General features: G+C 51.1%; 1 protein-coding gene across 5 annotated transcripts in view; it reads left to right on the plus strand.

Annotated features, from left to right (window-relative positions):
• Window positions 1–5,023: 5,023 nt before the first annotated feature.
• Window positions 5,024–25,703, plus strand: part of SLC52A2 (solute carrier family 52 member 2) — a 91,801-nt gene continuing 71,121 nt past the window's right edge. For 3 of the 5 annotated variants that reach the window (XM_029592301.1, XM_029592305.1, XM_029592306.1), the window contains exons 1-2: window positions 5,293–5,718; window positions 22,366–22,497. In XM_029592301.1, the coding sequence (XP_029448161.1) occupies window positions 22,496–22,497 (2 nt within the window). In that variant the 5' untranslated portion in view covers window positions 5,293–5,718; window positions 22,366–22,495. Of the gene's footprint in view, window positions 5,228–5,292; window positions 5,719–13,121; window positions 13,301–22,365; window positions 22,498–25,703 lie in introns of those variants that run through there. The other 2 variants (XM_029592303.1, XM_029592304.1) reach the window with 2 other exon arrangements.

Consider the following 25,703-nt stretch of genomic DNA (forward strand, 5'->3'; position numbering starts at 1 on the left):
TGGAAGAGTGGCTTAATTCTTTTGAGGACATGTAATTTGTGAAAGCAATCCTTGGTGGTTTGGTTGATGAATGCTTTTAGGTTAAGACGGTTGTCAATGATAGCTCCTAAGTCTCTTACGTGAGAGTTTTGAAGGTTGGCTGGTGGGTTTGAGGTGATGTTGTTGTTTTCCGGGGATATAAGCAGGAATTCAGTTTTTGAAGCATTGTGTTGTAGAGTACATGTTGCCCTCCAACAAAAAGAAAAATCTAAGAGAATTATAGAAACTCCAGTAGGGACTCCACATAGAGTCCTACATTTTAACCTGGTCACGTAACGTGTAAGTCAGTTTTTCTAACAGAGCTTCTGAATGTAGCTGCATCCTCCAGTCCCTTAAAGTAGCAACCGATTTCCATTTCCAAGCAATAACAAAGTGCGCAATATGTAGTATCTGCTGCACTACATCCGGCAGTATTTGCGCACCCACGGAGCCCTCCATAAACCTAAAAGACAAAGCGCCGAAGGGAGAGAGAGGGGACAGGCCGCGATCTGTATATTGAAGCAACCGACCCGTTGCCAAAAAACAGCGATCCGAGGGCAGTTCCACCAGATGTGCATATACATCCCAGGGAGATCGCATCCCCACCAGCATAAAGGCAAGGAATTGGGGGAAAATTTAGGGATAGCGATAAATACGCATAGTTGGATGGTCCAGAAGCTCAGTCCGTTTAGCACAAATGGAGGATTTGTGCACATTACACTATATGCTCATCCACTCCTTTGAAGACATGGAAAACCCCAAAGCCATTTCCCCTTGTCGTTCTACCTTTAGTATTGGGTGGAGATCCAGCCCAGTCTGGCAGATAAAATACAAAATAGCACAAGTTGTCTTTCTGGCCGGGCCATCCGCCAACACCAGCTCCAAAGGAGTGGGAGTAGACCATTTCCAGCCCTCTCTCTCCCTCCGTGAAAGATCCTGTTTAAGTCTCTCATAAGATCATGTATTATCGGGAATATCAAACTCATCCTGGAGATCCGTGAAGGTTAATAAATGTTCCCTATCTTACATGTTGCCCAAACAGCGTAGATCCGTCTCCCACCAACGTTTAACCTCACTGCTAAAGGAATGTATCATAAGAGCGGGATTTTTTCATAGTGGGGAAAAGGCCACGAGTCCCGGTTTATTAATGAGCAGTCTTTTCAAACCGTTTTTCATGTCTTAACTGTACAGGCAATAAGGGGACAGTTATGACAAGCTATTCTGCCCCCCAGCAAGAGGGGATCCCAGAGAGAAGAGAAATGAGGTCTGTGCCCTCAGCAAGATGCCTCTTAAATGCTAACCATGGTGCAGAAAAATCCCAGTATATCCATGCGAACACTCCAGAAAGACGGGCAGCCCAGAAGTAAGCCTGTAGGTCCGGGAAAGCCATCCCGCCCCACTTCTTAGGTCTGCACAGAGTGCGAAGACTAACCCTGGCCACCTTCCCCTCCCACAGAAAATCTAAAAGGGCACTTTTGCGAGAAGAGAAGAAAGCAAGGGACATTATTTATTTGGTGCTTTTCTATACCGGCATTCATGATACAATCATATCATGTCTGTTTACATGGAACGGGGGTACAATAACCTTAGATATTAACAAAGCGAAGAGAAGCAGAAGTGACAATAAAACAGGGGTGCTGGAACTGGGCGAAGAGGAAGAACAAAGCATAAGTAACTCAACGGCAATTATTTACATTGTGCTGAATGTACAGTAATGATTGCTATGTTGAATCAGTGAGTTGAAATAGATAAGATAGATGGGGCAAGATATTCATTTTAATCGCGTTAATCTTAACCCCCCCCCCCCCCAGGAGAGATAGCAGCCCCTCCAGTCCAATAAGTCTTGCTTGATCTTGGTCACCACAGAGGCACAGTTCAACCTATACAAGTCACTCATGTTAGTAGGGACTTTAATGCCCAAGTAGGTAAAAGAGTTTGCTGTTTGCCTGAAGGGTGCGAAGCAAGCCGGGAGCCCATGAGACCCACCTAACCGGTTTGGAAAAACCACCGATTTGTGATAATTAACCTTTTAACTCATTTCCCCAAAAGCTGCCAGCTCAGCTAATAATATTGGGCCCTCCTTATGTGGAGCAGATAAGAACAATAGAACGTCATCGGCATAGAGCGAAATGAGATGCCTTCGCTCGCCCATTTGAAAGCTGGAAAGATCTAAATGCGTCCGCAAGCATACAGCCAGAAGTTCGATTGCCAGGTCAAATAACAGTGGTGATAATGGGCATCCCTGTTGGGTACCTTTTCCTATTGTGAAGTAATGAGAGAGAAACCCATTAGTGAGAATTGTATAGAGCACGAATCCATCCCAAGAAAGGGGCGGGAAAACCAATTTTTTCCAATACTGCGAAAAGGCTAATACAGCCGGTCAAAGGCCTTCTCTGCGTCCAGGCTAACCACCAGAGCAGGGGCCCTTTCTTTTTTCGCTAATGAGAGGATATCAAATAATCGACTAGTATTATTCACTAATGATTGACCTGAAATAATAAATCCGGATTGGTCAGCCCCAACCAACGAGCTCATGCAGTTAGCCAACCAAATCTGCAGAGCCTTGGCCAAGATCTTAACATCTGCATTTAGTAAAGAAATTGGGCAATAAGCCTCAGTTTCATATTTATCCCGCCCTGGTTTATGAAGCAAAACGATGGTGGCATCAAAGAGAGTACCAGTAAGGGCCAGAGACATCTGTAGCTCCCGAAAAAAAGAAGCCAGTGGACCAACTAAGTCTGGCAAAAAGTGTTTGTAAAACTCCACCGGGTATCTATCGGGACCTGGGGTCTTCCTACCACGGAGGTTAGCAATTGCCTGTATTTCCAGCGTCGAAAGCGGCGCTGACAATCTTTCCCTCTGGGCCTCAGATAATGCCAGCAAAAGATTCATAGCCAGATAAGACTTGAGCGCTTCCATGGAAATTGGGCCCTCTGCAGTGTTTTGTTACTGAAAAAAGGCCGGAAACCTATCATTGATTCCCTTGGTGGAATGGACCACAGTTCCATCCGCCCCTTTCACCCCCGGCATCAACCTCCTTTGTGACCGGCGACGCAACAATCTGGCAAGCATAGATCCTGACTTGTTGCCAAACTCATAGACTCGCTGCTTAGAATAGCGTAAACCTGTTCTACATCCTTGAGTTGTAATTCCTGCATTTTTCTAGAGTGTGATAGATGCGGAAGGAGCCAGTATGCTTATGTGCCTTTTCCAGATGCCCGATCTGGACCTCCAAAGAATACTCCCACTTGAGCTTTTCTCTCTTTCAATAGGAAGCAAAACCGATTATGCTCCCTTGCAACACTGTTTTTAGAGTTTCTCACACCAAAACCAGGTAATAGTCTCTGGAAGCGTGGATATCGAAAAATTCCTGCATAGCTTTCTGAAGCATGTCACAGAAGGAGTGATTGCACAATAATGAAACATTGAACCGCCAGCTTTTCCCCGCACTGGAATCCGTTCCAAAATTAAGGAGTAGTCGCACAGGATTATGATCAGAAATAATCGTGGGTCCTACATCTGCCAACCCTAGCTGCGGCAAGAGGGAGCAAGAACATAGGAAAAAAAAAATCAGACTATAAGATTGGAAATGGGCGGAGAATCACGTGTAATCTCTTCTGGTAGGGTTTTGCTCTTGCCAAATATCCACCAAACCCATATTGGCCATCAGAGCTCACAGGGCCTCTGCTTCCCCTCTGGACCTATCGCTGGATGATCTGTCCAATTTAGGATCCAACCCCATGTTCCAATCCCCACCCATAATAAAGGGAGAAGATAAAAAAAAAGCCTCAGCCACTTCACATAACTGAGTATAGAAAGCCCTCTGCCCTACATTAGGACCGGAAATGTTAGCCAACACGAAGGATACCCCATGAAGCTCACACTCCTGAAAGAAAACCTCCCCTCAGTGTCCTTCTGCACAATAAGAGGGGGGATCTATGAATCAGAAGGCAAACTCCCCTGCTCTTTGAATTGTATGAGGAGTATTCAGCTCTTCCCACCCAGTCCCTAACAAGCTTAGCATGCTCCGAATCCAAGAGGTGAGCTCCTGGAGAAAAAACACTTCCACTGTTTTCTTTTTAAGATAGGTCAGAATTCTCCTACGTTTAACTGGGGACCCCATACCCTGCACGATTAGGGTGAGAATCTCAACCGGGGCCATGGCCTGGAGTTGAAAAGAGCAAGAACGACCTGAATATAAGAAGAGAAAAGAAAGAGGTCCTGGGATGCAGAACCGACTGTATTTTATAACCTCTAACCATTCCTAACAGAAACTGCCCCCCACCAACCTGACTACTCCAAACCCCCCCCCCCCCATAGTAAAAACAAACCCCATCCCTGAGCCCCGAAACACTGGCCCAAGGGATGACCCCTAGCAACACCAACTAATACCCTAAACCCCACCTAGAAAAGCAAAAGTAAATGGGGGAGCACCAGAGATCCACCCTCCTCTTCCCATTGCCCACCCGCAACCCACCCAAAGAAAAGTCCTCAATCCCCTCCGTTCCAGACATCTGGACAGGAAGCACTGAAGAGCCTGCAGCCCAGTGGGGTCGACATGGAAGGAGAGAAGAAATGGGAGTTGCGAGCGTGGGTATGGAGTGACTCTTGGAGGTGCCAGGCTCACTGCCACAGGAAATGCGGGTGCTGCTGAGAAAGGAAAATACTAGCAGAGAAGACCCCCACCCCGCCAGAAAAAAAATAACATAAGGTCTCCCCGCCCACCAAAAGAACAGTACTGACCCTGCCACCCCGCCTACATATTCCCTTAATGCAGTGGTTCTTAACCCTGTCCTGGGGACCCCCCAGCCAGTCGGGGTTTCAGGATATCCACAATGAATATGCATGAGAGAAAATTTACATACACTGCCTCCATAAAATTTTCTCTCATGCATATTCATTGTGGATATCCTGAAACCCCGACTGGCTGGGGGGGGGGTTGTCCCCAGGACAGGGTTGAGAACCCCTGCCTTAATGAAAGGAAGATGCGCGGGAGGGAGCCAGCACCCGGCGGAAGTTCCTGAAGGAGCGCGTGAGAGGCCCCGCGCGCGGAAAAGATCCCAGCGGAAGTTCCTGAAGGAGCGCGAGCGAGGCCCCGCGCGCTTAACTCCCGCCTGACTTGCAGGAAGGCCGCACTTCAGCCTGGAAAGATAACTATGCGGTGCCCCTGCTGGCCTGAAAGTTTCATGCGCCCGCACTATCACGGCAGGTGGGCGCAATCGGTCTCCTTCGGGACGGGTGCGCGTGCTCGGTCAGCCCGAGCTGAGAATAGCGGGTGAGCATGGGGGCCCGAGCCCTCTCTCCGCCCGCTCCGGCGCTGCTGGCATGCGCAGATCACTGCGCCTGTCCTCCGCCTCTGCCTCGCGCTGCCAGCGAGCAACATCTCCTGCCCTTCAGAGAGGGAATGCGGGCGAGCCGCGGTCTCCACCACCAGCTCCCGTATAGCGTGGAGACCGGAGGGAATCTCGACCGGCTCCGCCATGTTGTCCTGGTCGGAGGCGGGCCCTTTCATCGCAGGCTGCTCTCGCCGCCGCCATTTTTCGGCCTCTCCGCTTAGTGCGCTCCGTCTGCTCCTCCCCCCACAACATGGGCAGGGATTATTTCTTTGGCTGTTTTCTCCACCCTCGTTCGGAAGGATCGGGCCGCGGTCGGAGGGAGCTCTGAGGTGGGAGCGCGAGGTATCGCCACGTGACCGGCACGGTAGGTTTCTGAGGGGGAGGGGCCGCGAGGCTGATTCCTTGCTCTTTAGAGCCCTGGCTTTTCGCTTTCTGTCCCTGTGCGGTGTCAGCAGGGGATCCCCGCACGCACAGCCTCGGCAGCATGAGGACGCCCCGTAATGACACCGAGAGTCCCCCCCCCTCTCATCCCTGCAGCAAGTAGCACCACAGAGAAACACGAGGGCAGAAAAAGACCCAATGCATGGCCCCTCCACCCAACTACTGCAGCTTTATAACTCCCAGCACTGCCTCAGAGATCCCCCCACGTGCTTATCATTTCCTCAATTCAGATACTGTCTCTCTCCTCCACTGGGAGCCCGTTCCATGCATCCCCCACCCTCTCTGTAAAGAAATATTTCCTAAGATTACTCCTGAGTCTCCCCCCTTCCACCCTCTCCCTCCTACTAATCCTCTCTCTCTCTCTCTCCACCACCCTCTCTGTAAAGAAATATTTCCTAAGATTACTCCTGAGTCTCCCCCCTTCCACCCTCTCCCTCCTACTAATCCTCACTCTCTCTCTCTCCCCCACCCTCTCTGTAAAGAAATATTTCCTAAGATTACTCCTGAGTCTCCCCCCTTCCACCCTCTCCCTCCTACTAATCCTCACTCTCTCTCTCTCCACCACCCTCTCTGTAAAGAAATATTTCCTAAGATTACTCCTAAGTCTCCCCCTTCCACCCTCTCCCTCCTACTAATCCTCACTCTCTCTCTCTCCACCTCCCTCTCTGTAAAGAAATATTTCCTAAGATTACTCCTGAGTCTCCCCCCTTCCACCCTCTCCCTCCTACTAATCCTCACTCTCTCTCTCTCCACCACCCTCTCTGTAAAGAAATATTTCCTAAGATTACTCCTGAGTCTCCCCCCTTCCACCCTCTCCCTCCTACTAATCCTCACTCTCTCTCTCCCCACCACTCTCTCTGTATAAGTAAGTGCAAGGTGATGCATATAGGGAAAAATAACCCATGCTATAATTACACAATGTTAGGTTCCATATTAGGAGCTACAACCCAAGAAAGAGATCTAGGTGTCATAGTGGATAACACATTGAAATCGTCGGCTCACTGTGCTGCAGCAGTCAAAAAAGCAAACAGGATGTTAGGAATTATTAGGAAGGGAATGGTGAATAAAACGGAAAATGTCATAATGCCTCTGTATCGCTCCATGGTGAGACCGCACCTTGAATACTGTGTACAATTCTGGTCGCCACATCTCAAAAAAGATATAATTGCGATGGAGAAGGTGCAGAGTCTCCCCCTTCCACCCTCTCCCTCCTACTAATCCTCACACTCTCTCTCCACCACCACCCTCTCTGTAAGAAATATTTCCTAAGATTACTCCTGAGTCTACCCCTTCCCTGTACGTACCTGGATCAGTCCAGACCCTGGGTTATGTCACCAATCCAGCAGAGGGAGGCAGAGAAAACATTCTGCTGACTCTGACTATACCCTGGAGCACCACCTGCAGTCCCTCAGTATTTCTCTGTCTCCCAGCAGAGGTGGACATCCCTAACCCCTGCAGTCTGTAGTAATTTGTTATTTCCCTGTACGTACCAGGATCAGTCCAGACACCTGGGTTGTGACTCCGCACCAGCAGATGGAGACAGAGCAAAACTTGTCGGGCATCCCTACATATAGTAAGGCGCCACCCACAGCTCGTCAGTCTTACTCTGTCTCCAGCAGATGGGGCAGGTCCACCCACAGTCTCTGGTGATCCTGGTTAGTTAGTCAGGAGAGTTTGGTTTTGAAAAAAAAAAAAGAGGGAAATTTATTTCTAAGGCAATTCAGGGGTTTTTCAAGAAGAGGATCCCGTCCAGGTCCTGGAAGCCTCCCAGGGGGGTTGGAAGGTTCTGAGGGGACCATCCCTCCCTGGTTGAGGCCGCTGTTGAGGGCTGAGAGCCCGGCCCTTTCTGGCAGCAGCGTCGGGGGTTGACACCGGGGAGCCCGGTTCACTCACCCCCGTCGGAGAGGAAGAATCAGGACCGGGGCCAGCAGCAAGTAAAAAAAAAAATAAATAAATTTGGTTTTGGTAATTTTATTCACTGTGCCGGCCGGTCGCTCTCTCTCTCTCGCTCCTTGTTCGCGGGTAGAAGGGGGGGGACCGCCGGATCGCCGTAGTTTTTGATTTTCAGGTTTTTTCCTTTGCCTCGCTGCCCGGCCGCGCGCCGCTGAGCAGGGCGCGAATGCCGCGTGGTTCCTCCTGCCGCTCGGCGCGATCGCGAGTGTCGAGGGAGGGGCTCTGTACGACTTGCGTCTCGGGGGGTGAAGGGCCGTCCGAGAGCGGTCAGGGAGTCCGGACTCGGCCGCTGCGTTCGCCGCCGCGAGAGGGACCCGATGCAGGAGGCAGCTCAGAGCCGTTCCCCGCTTAGTGCGGGAACGGCGGCCATCTTGGACACGGTTCGTGAGGCGACGAGGAAGGCCGTGGAGCAGGCCGCGTTGCCGCCAGCACTTTCCCCGCAGCAGCGGGCCCCCGGGGGGGCTCCCCTGGGGGGGGACAGATCGCCTGCGAGTTGCCCTTCTGAGGAGGCCTCCTCGGATTCGGAGGCCTCCTTATCTTCCGGTTTCGCGGGACTGCTGCAGCAATTGTTGAAATACAAACGCTCAAAACGGAAGAGGAAGCCCGGGAAAGCCGGTCATCGCAAAAAACGGGCGGGGGAGGCCATCAGGAGGCCCGCGGACCCGCCCAGGGAGCGTCGGTCCTTGAGGGGGATTCCCCAGGACACCGAATCGGATTCGGTCTCGTCGGCAGTGGAAGAGCCGGACGAGGATCCGGGGGGACCGGACGCGCCCACCGACCCGGGGGCGGGAGGCCCAGGGACGGCCAAAGGAACGCCAGCCGTGGACGGAGACGACCCCAAGGTCGTCAGGTTGTTTAGGAAGGAGGAGCTGGCTCCGTTGATCCCGGCCATTCTGCGAGAAGTGGGAGTAGATGCCTCCCCGGTGGGGTCTCGGTCGGACGCCTCTCGGTCAGACGCCAAGATGGATCCTGTGCTGTTAGGCCTCACGGGACCGGCGGTGGCTTTTCCTTTTCACTTCTCGGCGACAGATATCCTGTTCCGGGAATGGGATACTCCGGAATTGGGCCTGAAGGTCAGTAAAGCGATGGATAAGTTGTATCCCTTACCAGAGGATGCTCTGGAGATGTTACGTTTTCCCAGGGTGGATGCGGCGGTCTCGGCAGTGACGAAGCGATCCACGATTCCCGTTACTGGGGCTATGGCTCTTAAGGATATCCAGGATCGGAAACTCGAAGCGCAGCTCAAGAAGGTTTTCGAAGCGTCAGCCTTGGGAGTCCGCGCGGCTATTTGCAGTAATTTTGCGTTACGAGCCGGTTTGTGCTGGGCTCAGGTGCTCCAGGCCAACGCAGGGCTTTCGGGAGAGGAAGCAACACAAGCAGATCACCTGGAGGCGGTGATCGCTTATCGTGCGGACGCGATGCATGACCTTCTGCGGACGTCGGCCAGGGCCTCGGCAGTTTCGGCTCACCGGTTACTGTGGCTCCAAAATTGGGCAGCGAATGGGTCCTCGAAAGCTCATCTGGGAGCCCTTCCGTTCAAAGGGAAGCTGCTGTTCGGTAAGGAGCTGGACGACCTGATGCGGTCTCTGGGAGAAAACAGGGCGTTCAAGTTGCCTGAGGATAGGCACCGAAGCAGGACATCCTTCTCTGGTAGGGCCCGTTTTCGGGGACCACGGAAGTCGCAGCAGCAGAGGTCGTCTGGGCCCTCCTATCGGGCTGGCTCTGGTTCTTCGAGAACATCGTCGTGGTCTCAGTCCTTTCGTGGCAGAAAATTTGGGAGGCGAGACGGTCCCGGGTCAGGCTCGGGGCCGAAAGCCTCACAATGAAGTACGGCTGGTCCGTTCCCTGCCGCCGGCTCCTCCGGCTGTGCCGAAAGTAGGAGCCAGGTTGGAGCACTTCTACGGGGAATGGACCAGTATAACGACGGATCAGTGGGTCCTCACCGTGATAAGACAAGGCTACGCGTTAGATTTTGCACGGATTCCAGCGGACAAGTTTTTGGTCTCCCCTTGCAAGGGTCGCGGCAAGCAAGCGGCCGTCCGGGATACGCTGGAGCGGCTACAAGACCTGGGTGCAGTAAGACCCATTCCCCCGGGACAACTCCGTCGGGGAAGGTACTCCATCTACTTCATTGTGCCAAAGAAGGAAGGTACCTTCAGACCTATCTTAGACCTGAAAAGGGTCAACAGGTGTCTTAGCGTTCCACGCTTCAAGATGGAAACGATTCGGTCGGTGATCGCCGCCGTGCGGCCAGGAGAGTTTCTGGCGTCCTTGGACCTCACGGAGGCTTACCTGCATATCGGCATTCTGCCAGACCATCAGCGGTTTCTACGCTTCTGTATCCTGGGCCGGCATTATCAGTTCAAGGCTCTTCCTTTCGGCCTCGCCACCACTCCACGGACGTTTACAAAGGTAATGGTGGTGGTGGCAGCCGAGCTTCGCAAGGAGGGGTTCCTGGTACATCCCTACTTGGACGACTGGCTCATCCGGGCCAAATCGGAGAGTCAATGCCGGCAGGCAGTCGAAAGAGTCCTGCAACTCTTGCGTTCCCTCGGCTGGGTGGTCAATCTCGTCAAGAGTCGCCTCGTCCCCACCCAGACGCTGCATTACCTGGGAGCGCTATTCGACACGAAGCAGGGCAGAGTGTTTCTGTCCCAGGAGCGGGTTTGCAAGCTTTAGAGCCAGGTGCGCAGGTTGTTGTCCCTGCGGTGCCCATTGGTCCGCGATCATCTCATGGTGTTGGGATCGATGGCGTCAACGCTGTCCTTGGTTCCCTGGGCGTTTGCTCATCTACGGCCATTGCAATCCGCATTGCTCTCCCGCTGGCGACCAGTGTCGGAGGATTTTCACATGCCACTTCCGCTCACGGATCAAGCGAGATCCAGTCTACAGTGGTGGCTCAGCTCAAACAATCTGACCCGCGGAGTGTCCCTGCTCATGCCCGCTTGGACAGTAGTCACTACGGATGCCAGCTTGTCCGGATGGGGGGCGGTGTGCATGGGCCGCTCGGTGCAGGGACAGTGGTCCAAAGCTCAGTCACAGTGGTCCATCAATTGCTTGGAGACCAGAGCGGTCTTGTTGGCGCTGCAGTCCTTTCTCCCATTGGTTCGGGGGAAAGCGGTCAGAGTGTTGTCGGACAACGCGACCACAGTGGCGTACATCAATCGTCAGGGAGGAACGAAGAGCCGGGCTGTCGCGGAGCAGACGCGACAACTAATGCACTGGGCGGAAAGACATCTGAGCAACATCGCAGCGTCCCATATCGCCGGAGTAGACAATGTCCAAGCGGATTTTCTCAGTCGACATCGCTTGGATCCCGGGGAATGGGAGCTGTCTGAGGGAGCTTACCACCACCTCTGCGAGCGGTGGGGAACGCCACACATGGATCTGATGGCCACCGCTCAGAACGCCAAAACCCCGCAGTTCTTCAGTCGAAGAAGAGAATGGGGGGCCGAAGGGGTGGATGCTTTGGTCCTCCCCTGGCCCACAAACGTTCTGCTGTATGTGTTTCCTCCTTGGCCTCTGATAGGCAAGGTTCTTCGGCGCATAGAGATGCATCCCGCAGAGGTGGTCTTGGTAGCGCCCGAGTGGCCACGGCGGCCTTGGTTCGCGGACCTCCTCCAGTTGACACGGGAGCCCTCTCTCCGATTCCGCGGGGAAACGGCACTTCTACGGCAAGGGCCTGTCTGTTTGGAGGACGCGGATCACTTCTGTCTCGCAGCCTGGCTTTTGAGAGGAAACGCTTGAAGGATAAAGGATATTCGGATGCGGTGGTAGCCACATTGCTGAGTTCTAGAAAGCGGTCCACGTCCTTCGCCTATGTTCGGGTGTGGACAGTGTTTGAGGACTGGTGTAGAGCTCGGGAGCTGAATCCTGTGCGGCCCTCCGTACCGGATGTTCTTGCGTTTCTTCAGGCTGGCCTTGCGAAGGGGCTGTCTTGCAGTACTCTTAAAGTTCAGGTGGCGGCGATTGGTTGCCTCAGAGGTAAGGTGCGCGGTAGGTCCTTGGGGCAGCACCCGGATGTGGCGCGTTTTCTTCGGGGAGCCAAACATTTGCGGCCGCCTGTACGTCAGCCATGTCCTTCTTGGAATCTAAATTGTGTTCTTTCCGCGCTGTGTTCGTCCCCTTTTGAGCCTCTGAGACGGGCGACACTTAAGGATCTTACTCTCAAGACGGTATTTCTTGTGGCAATTGCGTCGGCAAGACGTGTTTCCGAACTACAGGTGTTGTCTTGCAGGGAGCCATTCTTGCGCTTTTCGGCGGCGGGCGTCTCGTTGAGGACGGTTCCCTCCTTCCTTCCTAAGGTGGTGTCAGCTTTTCATTTGAACCAGATGGTTGAGCTGCCCGCTTTTCCGGAGGGAGAGCGTTCTGATCCTGATGCTAGACTATTGAAGAAACTTGATGTCCGCAGAGTTCTGCTCCGTTATCTGGAAGTTACGAATTCCTTTCGGGTTTCGGACCATCTATTTGTTTTGTGCTCGGGGCCAAAACGTGGTGGGGCAGCCTCCCGTACCACGATTGCGCGCTGGCTCAAGGATGCCATTGCTTCAGCGTACATACTGAAAGGGAAGGCTGTTCCCGTGGGTCTTCGGGCTCACTCGACGCGAGCACAAGCCGCATCGTGGGCGGAGTCTTCCCACGTGTCACCACAAGAGATTTGCAGAGCAGCGACTTGGAAGTCACTGCATACGTTTGCTAGACACTACCGTGTGGATGTTCAGGGCCTGGATTCAGGGGGTTTTGGAGAGAGAGTTCTGCGAGCGGGACTCTCTAGAGCCCACCCTCGGTAATTCAGCTCTGGTACATCCCAGGTGTCTGGACTGATCCTGGTACGTACAGGGAAAGGAAAATTAGTTTCTTACCTAATAATTTTCGTTCCTGTAGTACCAAGGATCAGTCCAGGATCCCGCCCGTATAGTCTGTTTGGTTGGGAGTTCTGCAGAGGAGAGTCCGCTCGGTTGGCACTCTATGTTGGTTTCTTGTGTGTTGTTGAGGCCTCTGGTTCTGGTAGTTCTGATCCAGCCGGGGGTTTGTTGAATTGGCCCGGGTTTGGGCCGTCTAGTTAGTCTGAGTTCAATTTTGTGCTTTGACATTACGTAAGACTGACGAGCTGTGGGTGGCGCCTTACTATATGTAGGGATGCCCGACAAGTTTTGCTCTGTCTCCATCTGCTGGTGCGGAGTCACAACCCAGGTGTCTGGACTGATCCTTGGTACTACAGGAACGAAAATTATCAGGTAAGAAACTAATTTTCCTTTTTTAGTCAGGTAGTTTAGGAGTTAATTTTTGTAGACTTTCTATTTCTCTTTAAGAGAGGCTGTTCTTTTCATATAAGTTATTGGGAAAAAAAACAAAGGTTTCTTGTCTTCACAGCTGTTCCACTGCCTCCCGGGAGGTTGCCAGGTCCTGAAGGGACTATCCCTCCTGGTTCTGAGGCTGCCCAAGTTGGGGAGGTTTGAACCCAGCAACCACTCCTGGCAGGGGTGATACCGGGGGGCCCGGCTCACTCACCCTACTTGGAGCAGCTCCTGGAGGCCGCGCCGTTTGGTCAGGTAAAAAAAAAAAAAAAATTATTCTTTGACAGCTGAATCGTGGTTTACTTACCTTTTGGTGTTCGGTGGGCCCATGCCTCGGTGCAGCTGCTCTCCTGCCCCGGACTCGTTTCGCTGCAGTGCTGGGACTGAGGCACTCCTGTCTACTCTGAGGGTGGCGACACAACAAGCTATTCAGGGTGCTTCTGACCCGCCTCCACTGTTGCTGCAGCCGGCGGTCCCTGGAAGGGACAAGCTGCGTGAAACATGGGCCATATTTATCTGCTGACAGCCTGGAGGAGACTTCACATTCTTCTTCTTCTGCCTTTTCAGGGGATTTTATTCATTTTTTTAGCAAAGCTTACAAATCTAGGAAGCTTCATTAAAAAACATAAGTCTCTCATCTGAACAGGGTTTAAAGCCACATTCCTCTAAACGGGCTAGATCTAAGGATTTGGGAGTGGGGTCAGCTCCGAAGCGTCCCCTTCGTCCAGGTCCGGATCAGTCAATTTTTTCTTCTTCAGAGGATTCTGAGCATGTCTCTTTACTTATCCCAGACAAGTCCCTGCCGGATGGGGATTTGGATGGAGACCCTGCTTTGGGTACTAGTTCAGACCCTCACATTGCGGATGGGGATGATCCCAAAGTAGTCCGTCTGTTTAGAAGAGAGGAACTTAGTCCCTTAATTCCAGCAATTTTACTGGAATTGGGTCTGGAGGCTCCAGTGAAGGATTCTCGGATGGGTAACATTGACCCAGTGTTGCTTGGCCTTAGAGGTCCAACGACATCCTTTCCTTTTCATCTTTCTCTCACTGACCTTTTGTACCGGGAGTGGGATACTCCTGAGTTGGGTCTTAAGGTAGCACGAGCCATGGAAAAATTGTATCCATTATCTGAGGAAGCTTTGGAAATTTTAAAATTTCCTAAGGTGGATGCCGCTGTATCAGCCGTCACTAAGAAAACAACTATTCCAGTGACCGGAGCTACAGCTCTTAAAGATCTCCAAGATCGTAAGCTGGAGGTTCAGCTTAAGCGAATTTTTGAGGTTTCTGCTCTCTGTGTGCGGGCGGCCATGTGTAGTAGCTTGGCTTTGCGAGCTGGCCTAAGATGGGTCCAGGCTTTACAAAACAATTCTTCCCTCTCTGAAGTGGAGGTTGCACAGGCTAGACTGGAAGCTACAGTTGCTTACAGTGCAGATGCTTTATATGATCTCCTTAGGACCTCGGCTCGCTCTATCGTTGCTTCAGTATCGGCTCTCAGACTTCTCTGGTTGAGGAATTGGTCTGCAGACTCATCCTCCAAAGCTCAGTTAGGGGCTTTACCCTTTAAAGGAAAATTACTATTTGGTAAGGAATTGGAAGATTTAATTTTGTCCCTAGGGGAGAATAAGATTCACAAATTATCAGAGGACTATCCTCGAAGCTCTTTCTCATCTCGCTCTCGTTTTTGGTCTAACAGAAGATTTCGTTCTTCTCGTCAGTCGGCTTCTCCGGCTAAACAGTCTTCAGGTAGACAACAGAATTGGTCTCAGTCCTTTTGTTGCCGCCGCTTTGGCAGACCTGGAACTTCCCAAGCCTCAGGAGGCACAAAGTCTGCCCAATGAAATGCGGCCGTTCCTTTCTCCGGTTCCCATCATAGGGGGCAGGCTGTCTCTGTTTTACGGGGAATGGGCCAGATGTACATCGGATCAATGGGTTCTATCAGTGATAAATCAAGGTTACGCTTTAGATTTTGTTAGGCGGCTTCACCACCACTTTCTAATTTCACCGTGTTCTTCCCTAGAAAAGTGTCTCATAATCCAAGACTCTCTACAGCGTTTAAGTGACCTAGGAGCTATAGTTCCAGTTCCAACATTGGAGGGGTTGTTATTCAATTTTCTTCATCGTTCCCAAAAAGGAAGGAACCTTTCGTCCCATTCTCGATCTCAAGAGTCAACCGTTGCCTAAGGATTCCAAAGTTTTGGATGGAAACTCTCCTGTCTGTCATAGCTTCGGTACACAGAGGAGAATTTCTAGTGTCTCTTGACCTCACCGAAGCTCATCTTCATATCGGCATTTGCTCTGATCATCAGAAGTTTCTCAGGTTTTGCATTCTAGGGCAACATTATCAATTCAGGGCTCTCCCGTTTGGATTAGCCACAGCTCCCAGAACATTTACCAAGATAATGGTTGTGGTGGCCGCACAACTCCAGGAAGGAGGGACTGTTGGTATATCCGTACCTGGACAACTGGTTAATTCGAGCAAAGTTGGAATCTCTTTGTCGTTCTACAATCAACAGGGTAATTAGCCTTCTGCAGTCACAAGGCTGGGTGATCAACAAAGACAAGAGTCACCTAGTCCCTTCCCAATCTCTGGACTTTTTGGGTGCACGGTTCGACACTCGTCAAGGGAAAGTGTTCCTTCCAGAGCATCGCCTTCTCAAGCTTCAAACACAAATTCGAGACTTACTGTCTATTCCTATTCCATGTGTGCGGGATTACTTGATAGTTTTAGGCTCAATGGCCTCTACTCTGGAGTTGTTTCCCTGGGCCTTTGCACATATGAGACCACTTCAGTCTGCATTGCTTTCACGCTGGAATCCGGTTTCGGAACTATACCACCTTCCCCTTCCTCTTACAGAGACTGCTCGTTCCAGCCTAGATTGGTGGTTACAGTCAGCGAATCTACAAAGGGGTGTACCTTTAGAGATTCCGGAATGGACCGTGGTCACTACCGACGCCAGTCTTTCAGGCTGGGAGCGGTATGTCAGAAAACATCTGTTCAAGGTCAGTGGTCGATCAATCAATTAGAGACCAGAGCGGTTCGTTTAACCTTGATTGCTCTTCATCTTCTCCTTTGCGGGAAGTTGGGCCGGGTTTTTTCTGACAATGCGACCACGCTAGCGTACATCAACCGCCAGGGAGGAACCCAAAGTTTCCTAGTAGCACAGGAAGCACGACAGCTGATTACCTGGGCGGAACAACACTTGCTCAGCATCGCAGCCTCACACATTGCCGGGGCGGACAACGTTCAAGTCTATTTTCTCAGTCGACATCATCTTGATCCAGGCGAGTGGGAACTGTGCGAGGAAGCCTATCAAATGATATGCAACAGATGGTCCATTCCGGCAATGGATCTCATGGCCACATTTCAGAATACCAAAGCCCCTCGCTTCTTCAGCCGCAGGAGGGAAAGAGTAGCGGAAGGAGTAGACGCTCTGGTACTTCCTTGGTGAAGGGATGTTCTTCTCTGTGTTTCCACCCTGGCCTCTGATAGGCAAGGATAGAAGTTCAACAAGTCGACATTGTTTTAGTGGCTCCGGAGTGGCCACGCCGTCCGTGGTTCGCGGACCTGGTCAGTCTAGCACTGGACGGTCCCCTACGATTTCGAGATCTACCATACCTTCTGTCTCAGGGTCCGGTTTGTTTGGAAGAGGTTGAACGCTTCTCTCTAGCGGCATGGCTTTTGAGAGGCGTCTGTTAAAGAATAAAGGTTATTCAGATGCCGTAGTAACTACTTTATTACGTTCTAGAAAGCCTTCTACATCTTTGGCTTATGCAAGGGTGTGGAAGGTTTTCGAATCTTGGTGTAATGAGCATCAAGTAAATCCAGTTCACTCTTCTGTATCAAATACTTTATCTTTTTTACAAGACGAATTAGCCAAGGGTTTGTCCTGTAGTTCCTTACGGGTACAAGTGGCAGCGCTTGGATGTTTTCGCGGTAAGGTTCAGGGATTTTCCTTGGCTACGCATCAGGATGTAGCGCGTTTTCTCAAAAGTGCACAACATCTATGTCCTCCATTTCGGAATCCTTGTCCTGCTTGGAGTTTGAATTTGGTTCTTAGGGCTCTGTGTTCTGCTCCCTTTGAACCCCTTAATCATGCGACTTTGAAAGATCTTACGTTGAAAGTGGTGTTTCTTTTGGCCATTTCTTCAGCTCGTAGAATTTCAGAGTTGCAGGCTTTGTCTTGCAGAGAGCATTTTCTTAGAATTTCTGATACAGGAATTTATTTACGAACTGTACCATCTTTTTTACCTAAGTTAGTGTCTTCTTTCCATTTAAATCAGTCCATAGAGCTTCCGGCTTTTCCGTGTTTAGATCATTTGGATCCTTCCTCTAAGGATCTTAAGAAATTGGATGTGCGACGAGTACTGCTGCGTTACCTTGAAGTTACAAACAGTTTTTGATTGTCTGATCATTTGTTTTGTGGAGAGGCCCTCGCAAGGGTCATAAGGTTTCTAAAGCTACGATTGCTCGTTGGTTAAGAGACAATTCGTTCAGCATATCTTCTAGCTCGTCGTGATCTTCCTGAAGGTTTGAGAGCTCATTCCACTAGGTCACAGGCTACCTCTTGGGCAGAATGTCAGTTAGTTTCTCCTCAGGACATTTGTAAGGCAGCGACATGGAAGTCGTTGCATACTTTTGCTCGTCATTATCGATTGGATGTCCACGCTCCAAGTTTGGCAGCTTTCGGAGAGAGTGTTCTCCGAGCGGGACTCTCTGGGTTCCACCCTAATTGAATCAGCTCTGGTACATCCCAGGGCCTGGACTGATCCAGGTAAGTACAGGGAATGGAAAATTGGTTCTTACCTGCTAATTTTCGTTCCTGTAGTACCATGGATCAGTCCAGACGCCCGCCCTTTGTCTGTGTATTACAATTATTTTTTTGGAGAGTCCGCTCGTTCACTGTTTGGGTGTCTAAACCGCCTTTCATACAGTCTATTTTTCTTAATGTTTTCTTGTTTATTCCCGAGATTTTTTTGGGGGGATTCTGCTTCCATTTAGGATTTGTGAGTTGGAAATTCGTTATCCTGTTTAGATAGCTAGTTAGTATTTTAGTAGTTACATTTCTGCTTCGATACTGTTCAATACTGATGGACTGCAGGTGGTGCTCCAGGGTATACGTCAGAGTCAGTAGAATGTTTCTCTGTCTCCCTCTGCTGGATTGGTGACATAACCCAGGGTCTGGACTGATCCATGGTACTACAGGAACGAAAATTAGCAGGTAAGAACCAATTTTCCTTTCCACCATCTCCCTCCTACTAATCCTCACTCTCTCTCTCTCCACCACCCTCTCTGAAAAGAAATATTTCCTAAGATTACTCCTGAGTCTCCCACTCCACCCTCCCCTTCTACTAATCCTCCCTCTCTCTCTCTCTCTCTCTCTCTCTACCACCCTCTCTGTGAAAAAATATTTCCTAAGATAACGCCTGAGTCTCCCCCTTCCACCCTCTCCCTCCTACTAATCCTCACTCTCTCTCTCCACCTCCCTCTCTGTAAAGAAATATTTCCTAAGATTACTCCTGAGTCTCCCCCTTCCACCCTCTCCCTCCTACTAATCCTCACTCTCTCTCTCCCCACCACCCTCTCTGTGAAAAAATATTTCCTAAGATTACGCCTGAGTCTCCCCCTTCCACCCTCTCCCTCCTACTAATCCTCACTCTCTCTCTCCACCACCCTCTCTGTAAAGAAATATTTCCTAAGATTACTCCTGAGTCTCCCCCCTTTCACCCTCATCTCATGCCTCTCGTTCTAGAGCCTGTGTATGGAAACCTTTGAGATTTTAAATGTCTCTTATCATATTATGCCCTCAAGGGCATGAAATCTCCATTGCAAGAGCAGGTTTATCTTTACAGATGCAGATCACTGGTCTGGCTCTGGGCTTCTGGGTGAGCGGCAGGGATGGCGTTTAAGTGAAGTTTTTCCCCTTCTTCCTTGTTTTGTTTTCTTGTATTGTTCTGCTGCTCCCCTTCATGCCTGTTTATTGTGTTTTGCTGTGAAGCTGTTTCCTTATGCAGCTGTTGAATATGTGGTGATATTTTTCCTGTTTTTTTTCCTTTTTGGAAATTAGATTAAAAAACAGGAAAATAGTTCATGAAAATGTCTTCAGAAGTTGTACTAAGAGGAAGGAATGAAACCGGAAGGGTTATTAAGAGAGTGAATATCCACGGAGACTGTGAAAGGCTGCAGTTGTGACCTGCCCAAAGGGAATCCAGTGCTTTGATTTGTTTATTGATTTAGTTTTCAGTCTTGGTTTTCACTCAGGTTTAAGAGGAGCTTGAGATAACAGCAAGGGAATCCCAATTACAGCTCTGGGAGTAACAGAAGCTATTAAAAGTGTCCCCAGGAAAGGCCGGCAGCCAGACATGTCCTGATTACTGTAACTCCTATAGGGGGAAAGATCAAATCCAGTCCCCATTGCCCCGTGCCCTCACTAAACGAGAGTCGTTAAACAGAGGTTGAGATAGCGAGAGGAAGAAGTGAATCCATAGAGCAACATTAGGGATAACAGTAAAGAGACCCCCACATGCCCCATCCAGTCTGCCCAGAAAATTCTTTAACAGATGGCGGGGAGGGGGGGGGGGAGGGCAGTAACTGCTGCTCCATGCAGGTTACCCCCGTGTTTCTGTTAAGGGCAGTAACTGCCGCTCCGTGCAGGTTACCCCCATGTTTCTGTTAAGGGCAGTAACTGCCGCTCCGTGCAGGTTACCCCCATGTTTCTGTTAAGGGCAGTAACTGCCGCTCCGTGCAGGTTACCCCTGTGTTTCTGTTAAGGGCAGTAACTGCCTCTCCATGCAGGTTACCCCCATGTTTCTGTTAAGGGCAGTAACTGCCGCTCCGTGCAGGTTACCCCTGTGTTTCTGTTAAGGGTAGTAACTGCCGCTCCCTGCAGGTTACCCCTGTGTTTATGTTAAGGGCAGTAACTGCCGCTCCGTGCAGGTTACCCCTGTGTTTCTGTTAAGGGTAGTAACTGCCGCTCCGTGCAGGTTACCCCCGTGTTTCTGTTAAGGGCAGTAACTGCTGCTCTGTGCAGGTTACCCCCATGTTTCTGTTAAGGGCAGTAACTGCCGCTCCGTGCAGGTTACCCCCGTGTTTTTCTTTGTCACCTCAGTAACAGAGACACAAACTCCCTGCACTACCAGCACTCTGTGACACATCACACCCTGCACCCTCAGCTCTGTAACACTCCCTGTCCTCAGAAACTCCCCTAATACTGGGTGCAGAGCAGAATTAGGAGCTTCCCCTTACTACTCACCATGCAACAAAAATATTCACATTCTGGTGTCACCTCAGTAACAGAGACACAAACTCCCTGCACTACCAGCTCTGTAACACTCCCTGTCCTCAGAAACTCCCCTAATACTGGGTGCAGAGCAGAATTAGGAGCTTCCCCTTACTACTCACCATGCAACAAAGAATATTCACATTCTGGTGTCACCTCAGTAACAGAGACACAAACTCCCTGCACTACCAGCACTCTGTGACACAACACCACACCCTGCACCCCCAGCTCTGTAACACTCCCTGCCCTCAGAAACTCCCCTAATACTGGGTGCAGAGCAGAATTAGGAGCTTCCCCTTACTACTCACCATGCAACAAAGAATATTCACATTCTGGTGTCACCTCAGTAACAGAGACACAAACTCCCTCCACTACCAGCACTCTGTGACACAACACCACACCCTGCACTACCAGCTCTGTAACACTCCCTGTGCTCAGAAACTCCCCTAATACTGGGTGCAGAGCAGAATTAGGAGCTTCCCCTTACTACTCACCATGCAACAAAGAATATTCACATTCTGGTGTCACCTCAGTAACAGAGACACAAACTCCCTGCACTACCAGCACTCTGTGACACAACACCACACCCTGCACCCCCAGCTCTGTAACACTCCCTGCCCTCAGAAACTCCCCTAATACTGGGTGCAGAGCAGAATTAGGAGCTTCCCCTTACTACTCACCATGCAACAAAGAATATTCACATTCTGGTGTCACCTCAGTAACAGAGACACAAACTCCCTGCACTACCAACTCTGTAACACTCCCTGTCCTCAGAAACTCCCCTAATACTGGGTGCAGAGCAGAATTAGGAGCTTCCCCTTACTACTCACCATGCAACAAAGAATATTCACATTCTGGTGTCACCTCAGTAACAGAGACACAAACTCCCTGCACTACCAGCTCTGTAACACTCCCTGCCCTCAGAAACTCCCCTAATACTGGGTGCAGAGCAGAATTAGGAGCTTCCCCTTACTACTCAGCATGCAACAAAGAATATTCACATTCTGGTGTCACCTCAGTAACAGAGACACAAACTCCCTGCACTACCAGCTCTGTAACACTCCCTGCCCTCAGAAACTCCCCTAATACTGGGTGCAGAGTAGAATTAGGAGCTTCCCCTTACTACTCAGCATGCAACAAAGAATATTCACATTCTGGTGTCACAAATTCCCTCCATCACTGGCCAATCCAGATCACTTGGAAGTCAGCAGATCGTGCAGAGAAAATCCCACACCCAAGTCTGTCTGGCTAATTCTTGTTAACGGCCCCTTCTCCTGGAATTTATCCAGAACTGTTTTAGGTTCATTCACACGACTTGCCTAGAAATTTCTCTGCACATTCCACAGCTTAATTGTGCATTGACTGAAACTTCCTTTTTAAAATTGGAATTCAGTGTCTGGAACAAGCTCCCCCCCCCCCCCTCTCTACGTCAGGAAGCATGCCGAAAAACTTTAAACAAGACCTGAGAACTTTCCTTTTCAAACAAGCCTACTCGGAACAACACACCTCCCTCCCATAACGCCTATCCCCACTGGCCTTCTCGACACTTCTGTAAAGAGTAATTCTCTTGTAAAAATGATATTGTTAAGCTTCGTATTTTATTCATAAGTTGTGAATCCTTGCAATGTTACCCTGTCTGTATACTCTCATGTTCTTTGTTACACTGTAAAGCACTTGTTGCTGATTTTCGATTTAATGCGAACCAATGAGATGTTCCCAACGTTCATCGGTATGTAAATAAATAAATAAATAGACAGTCTGCTACCAGTTAGTCATTTTCAAATCTCTTTTAATTTCTATGGTATGAGCAGCCACAAATCTCTGTGGCCAGAAATCAAAGCAAAGCTTTGCGCTTAGTGCAAACGCCATCAGGGGAAAAGATAGCCACGGTGTTTGCAGCAGGGCAGAGCGTGTTTGTTTCTCAGTCAGGGACGGCAGGAGACCTCACATGTAGGAGGCTCTGACGCACCTTTCCTGGTTTTCCTTTGCAGTTTTATCACTTACCATGCAATGCATGTTTTCTTTTATTTTGTAACTTTCACAGGCTCTCATGAGAGAGGCAGCAGCGCTCTGAACCTGCACGTCATTCGGGAATATGGCTTGAAAAATATTTTATCTGAGACTGGTTTGAAAAGGATCGTTTTTATTACAAACATTGTTTTGCAGGCTCTCACATGTAAGTAAAGAGTTTACTGTTTACCATTACTGTCAGGGTTACCGTGCTGGCCCCTTACACCATACCCTCTGGTATAAAAGACCACGTTATCACTGGCGCGTCCCCTCGCTCTCTCCACGTTATCACTGGCGCGTCCCCTCGCTCTCTCCACGTTATCCCTGGCGCGTCCCCTCGCGCTCTCCTCGTTACCACTGGCGCGTCCCCAGGCTCTCTCCTCGTTACCACTGGCGCGTCCCCAGGCTCTCTCCACGTTATCACTGGCGCGTCCCCTCGCACTCTCTCCTCGTTATCACTGGCGCGTCCCCTCGCACTCTCTCCTCGTTATCACTGGCGCGTCCCCTCGCGCGCTCTCCTCGTTATCACTGGCACGTCCCCTCGCGCTCTCTCCTCGTTATCACTGGCACGTCCCCTCGCTCTCTCCACGTAATCACTGGCGCGTCGCCAGGCTCTCTCCTCGTTATCAGAAAAGAGGGTTCGCACTCACAAAGCGGGGAGTAGCTTGTTATGGCGGTTACTACCCCAAACCAAATGTGCCTGATACTTCACTTTCGATGCACATCCAGCATGGCTCTCTGCTTCAACGGCATGGGAGAAGACTGATACTTCACGCATATCCAGCATAGCTCCCTGCTTCAACGGCAGGGGAGAAGAAAAACAACCGATAAGGGCTGAATAACATAGTCTGGGTAAAACAAATAAGCATGGGTGTAGCTTGCTTATTGCGGCGGCTACTACCCCTAACTAATCAAGCTAGATATTTCACTTGGATGCAGCTCCATCACTGCTCTCTACATTAAAGGTGGGGGTGGAAGGGAAATAGAACCAAGAGCTAAGAGAAACAGATAAGTATGAGAGAAAAAATGTGTGAAGCTTGCTGGGTAGACTGGATGGGCCATTTGGTCTTCTTCTGCCGTCATTTCTATGTTTCTATGTATCACTGGCGTGTCGCCTCGCTCGCTCCTCGTTATCACTGGCACATTCCAAGGCTCTCTCCATGCTATCACTGGCGCATCTCCACGTTTTCTCCACGATATCAATAGCACGTTCCAAGGCTCTCTCCACGCTATCACTGGTGCGTCCCCAGGCACTGTCCACGTTATCACTGGCTTGTTCTCACGTTCTCCCAGGACAAGCATCCTGCTAGTTCTCACATGTGGGTGACATCATCAGATGGAGCCCAGCACGGAAAACCTTTGCCCAGCCTGCCGCTATCCGCACGTCCATGTGAGCTCCCCCTTCAGTCTCTTCTTTTCCACGGTGCAGTAGCCTTGCAGTTGTGGAGCTCCAAACCCTTGATAGCATCTTCGCATAATTTCGGGGTTTTTTCCTTTTTCTGCATCCGGTCCCCCTTCAGTCGGGTCCTCCGATAGGTGCCCATAGCTTTGGCTATCGTTATTCACGGTCGATTCACAACTCCCGCTTCTCGGTCCCCGTCGGTCATCAACCATGCACGGGTCTCCTTTCTCGATGGTGTCACTGGGTTTTCGGCGATGCCCCCAGTGCCCGCGGATCATGTCCGTCACGGATCCGCATGAGGTCTGTATCCTCTGCCTGGTGGCCTCATAACGTCCGAGGGTGTCATTTGTATGATCAAATGAACCTCACAGGGCTTTGTGCTTGCCTGGATAAAATGGAGAAGCTTTTTGGCTCCACGAAACCCTCCGCTTCGGCATCGGTGTCTTCTACGCCAAAAGACTGTGGGGAATCCCCTGGCGGTTCCGCTCTCCAGTACTCCTAAGGATCGTGGAGAAGGAGATTGATCCTTGGGGGTTTCTCTCCTCCCCCCAAGCTCGGGGGGGGTCATCATCATCCTCAGCGCCGGGTAAAGACCAGACCGAGCACCAGAAAGCCAGGAAGCATCGACACCGGTCACCATCTCATTATGATTCCGGTTCTGGAGTGGCATCGGCATCTGCCGAGCTGCCATCAAAGGGGCACTGGCCACCAGAAGCCCCATCCTCCGGTGCCCCCGGAAGCCCGAGGCGTTCCCCACCGGCAACGGTGCTGGGCGCCGTGCCCCCTCAGGTTCCCTCCGAGGGTGTGCTGGCAACGCCTTGTCCCCCTTCTTCAGTCCTTACTTCACAGGACTTCCAGGAGGAGCTGGACCACAGGGTGCAATTGGTGGTGCTCAAAGCGCTTCAGAGAGTCGAGCTGTTGGTGCCACCAGCCCCCATACCAGTGCCCGAGTCTCCGCCTTCAATATTCTCACCTCTGTTGGAGCATCTGGACATCCTTCTTGGCGCCCTACCAATACAATCGGTGCCCGAGAGGCCCTCATTGCCTCCTCAGCCACCGATGCCTTCCACCGGAGCAATCCCAATTCCCAGGTCCTCCAAGGAGGATGAGGCCATGGGGACCGGGTGCCCATGCCTGCGGTTCCCCAGGCCACTGCTGGGTACACCGGTGTACCATGGCCGATGCCCCCCTCGATGCCTGAGGGCCCATCGATTCTGTCGGTGCCTTTGGGGCCCGGGCCTAGTGCCCCTCCCGGTCCCCTTCCTCAGCGTCCAGATCCTAGTGAGGAGGAGGGCCTCTATGACTCCTCTGACGTATCGTCCGAGTTCTCAGATGACCCCCTCTTGGAGCCTTCCCCTCCGGAGGAGTGGCGCCGCTCCCTGCCTGAGAACTTGTCGTTCGCCAGCTTTGTGAGGGTCATGGCTGAAGCCACACCCTTCCAGCTCCTGTCGAAGGAGGACTCCTGTCATAAGATACTGGAAGTCCTCCAGTTCATCGATGCTCCAAAAGAGATTGTGGCGATGCCAGTCCACGACATCCTTAAGGAGCTCCTCCTCCATATGTAGGAACACCCAGTATCGGTGGCCCCAGTGAACAGGCAGTAGGCTTTGAATGGTGGCACTTACCCCATCAGTTGGCGGTGGTGGAGTCCACACTCAAAAAGGCCAGACGCTCCCGGACATATGTTTCTGCCCCCAGGGGCACGAACATAGGGAGCTCGATTGTTATTGGGAGAAAAATGTTCCAAGGGGCTATGCTGGTGGCTTGTATTGGGCCTACCAGCTGTACATAACCCAATATGACCGCAAGCTGTGGAAGCAGGTCCAAGAGTTTGTGGGGCGCCTCCCCCAGCAACAGCAGGAAGTCCCTCGCGGCCATTGCCACGCTGGGCCTTGAGGCTGGTAGACACGAGGTCAGGTCGACCTACAACGTCTTTGAAACCACAGCCCGCCTAGCCACCAGGGGCTTCA

Source organism: Rhinatrema bivittatum, chromosome 2 (genome assembly GCF_901001135.1).
Source record: "Rhinatrema bivittatum chromosome 2, aRhiBiv1.1, whole genome shotgun sequence".
Taxonomy (NCBI): domain Eukaryota; kingdom Metazoa; phylum Chordata; class Amphibia; order Gymnophiona; family Rhinatrematidae; genus Rhinatrema; species Rhinatrema bivittatum.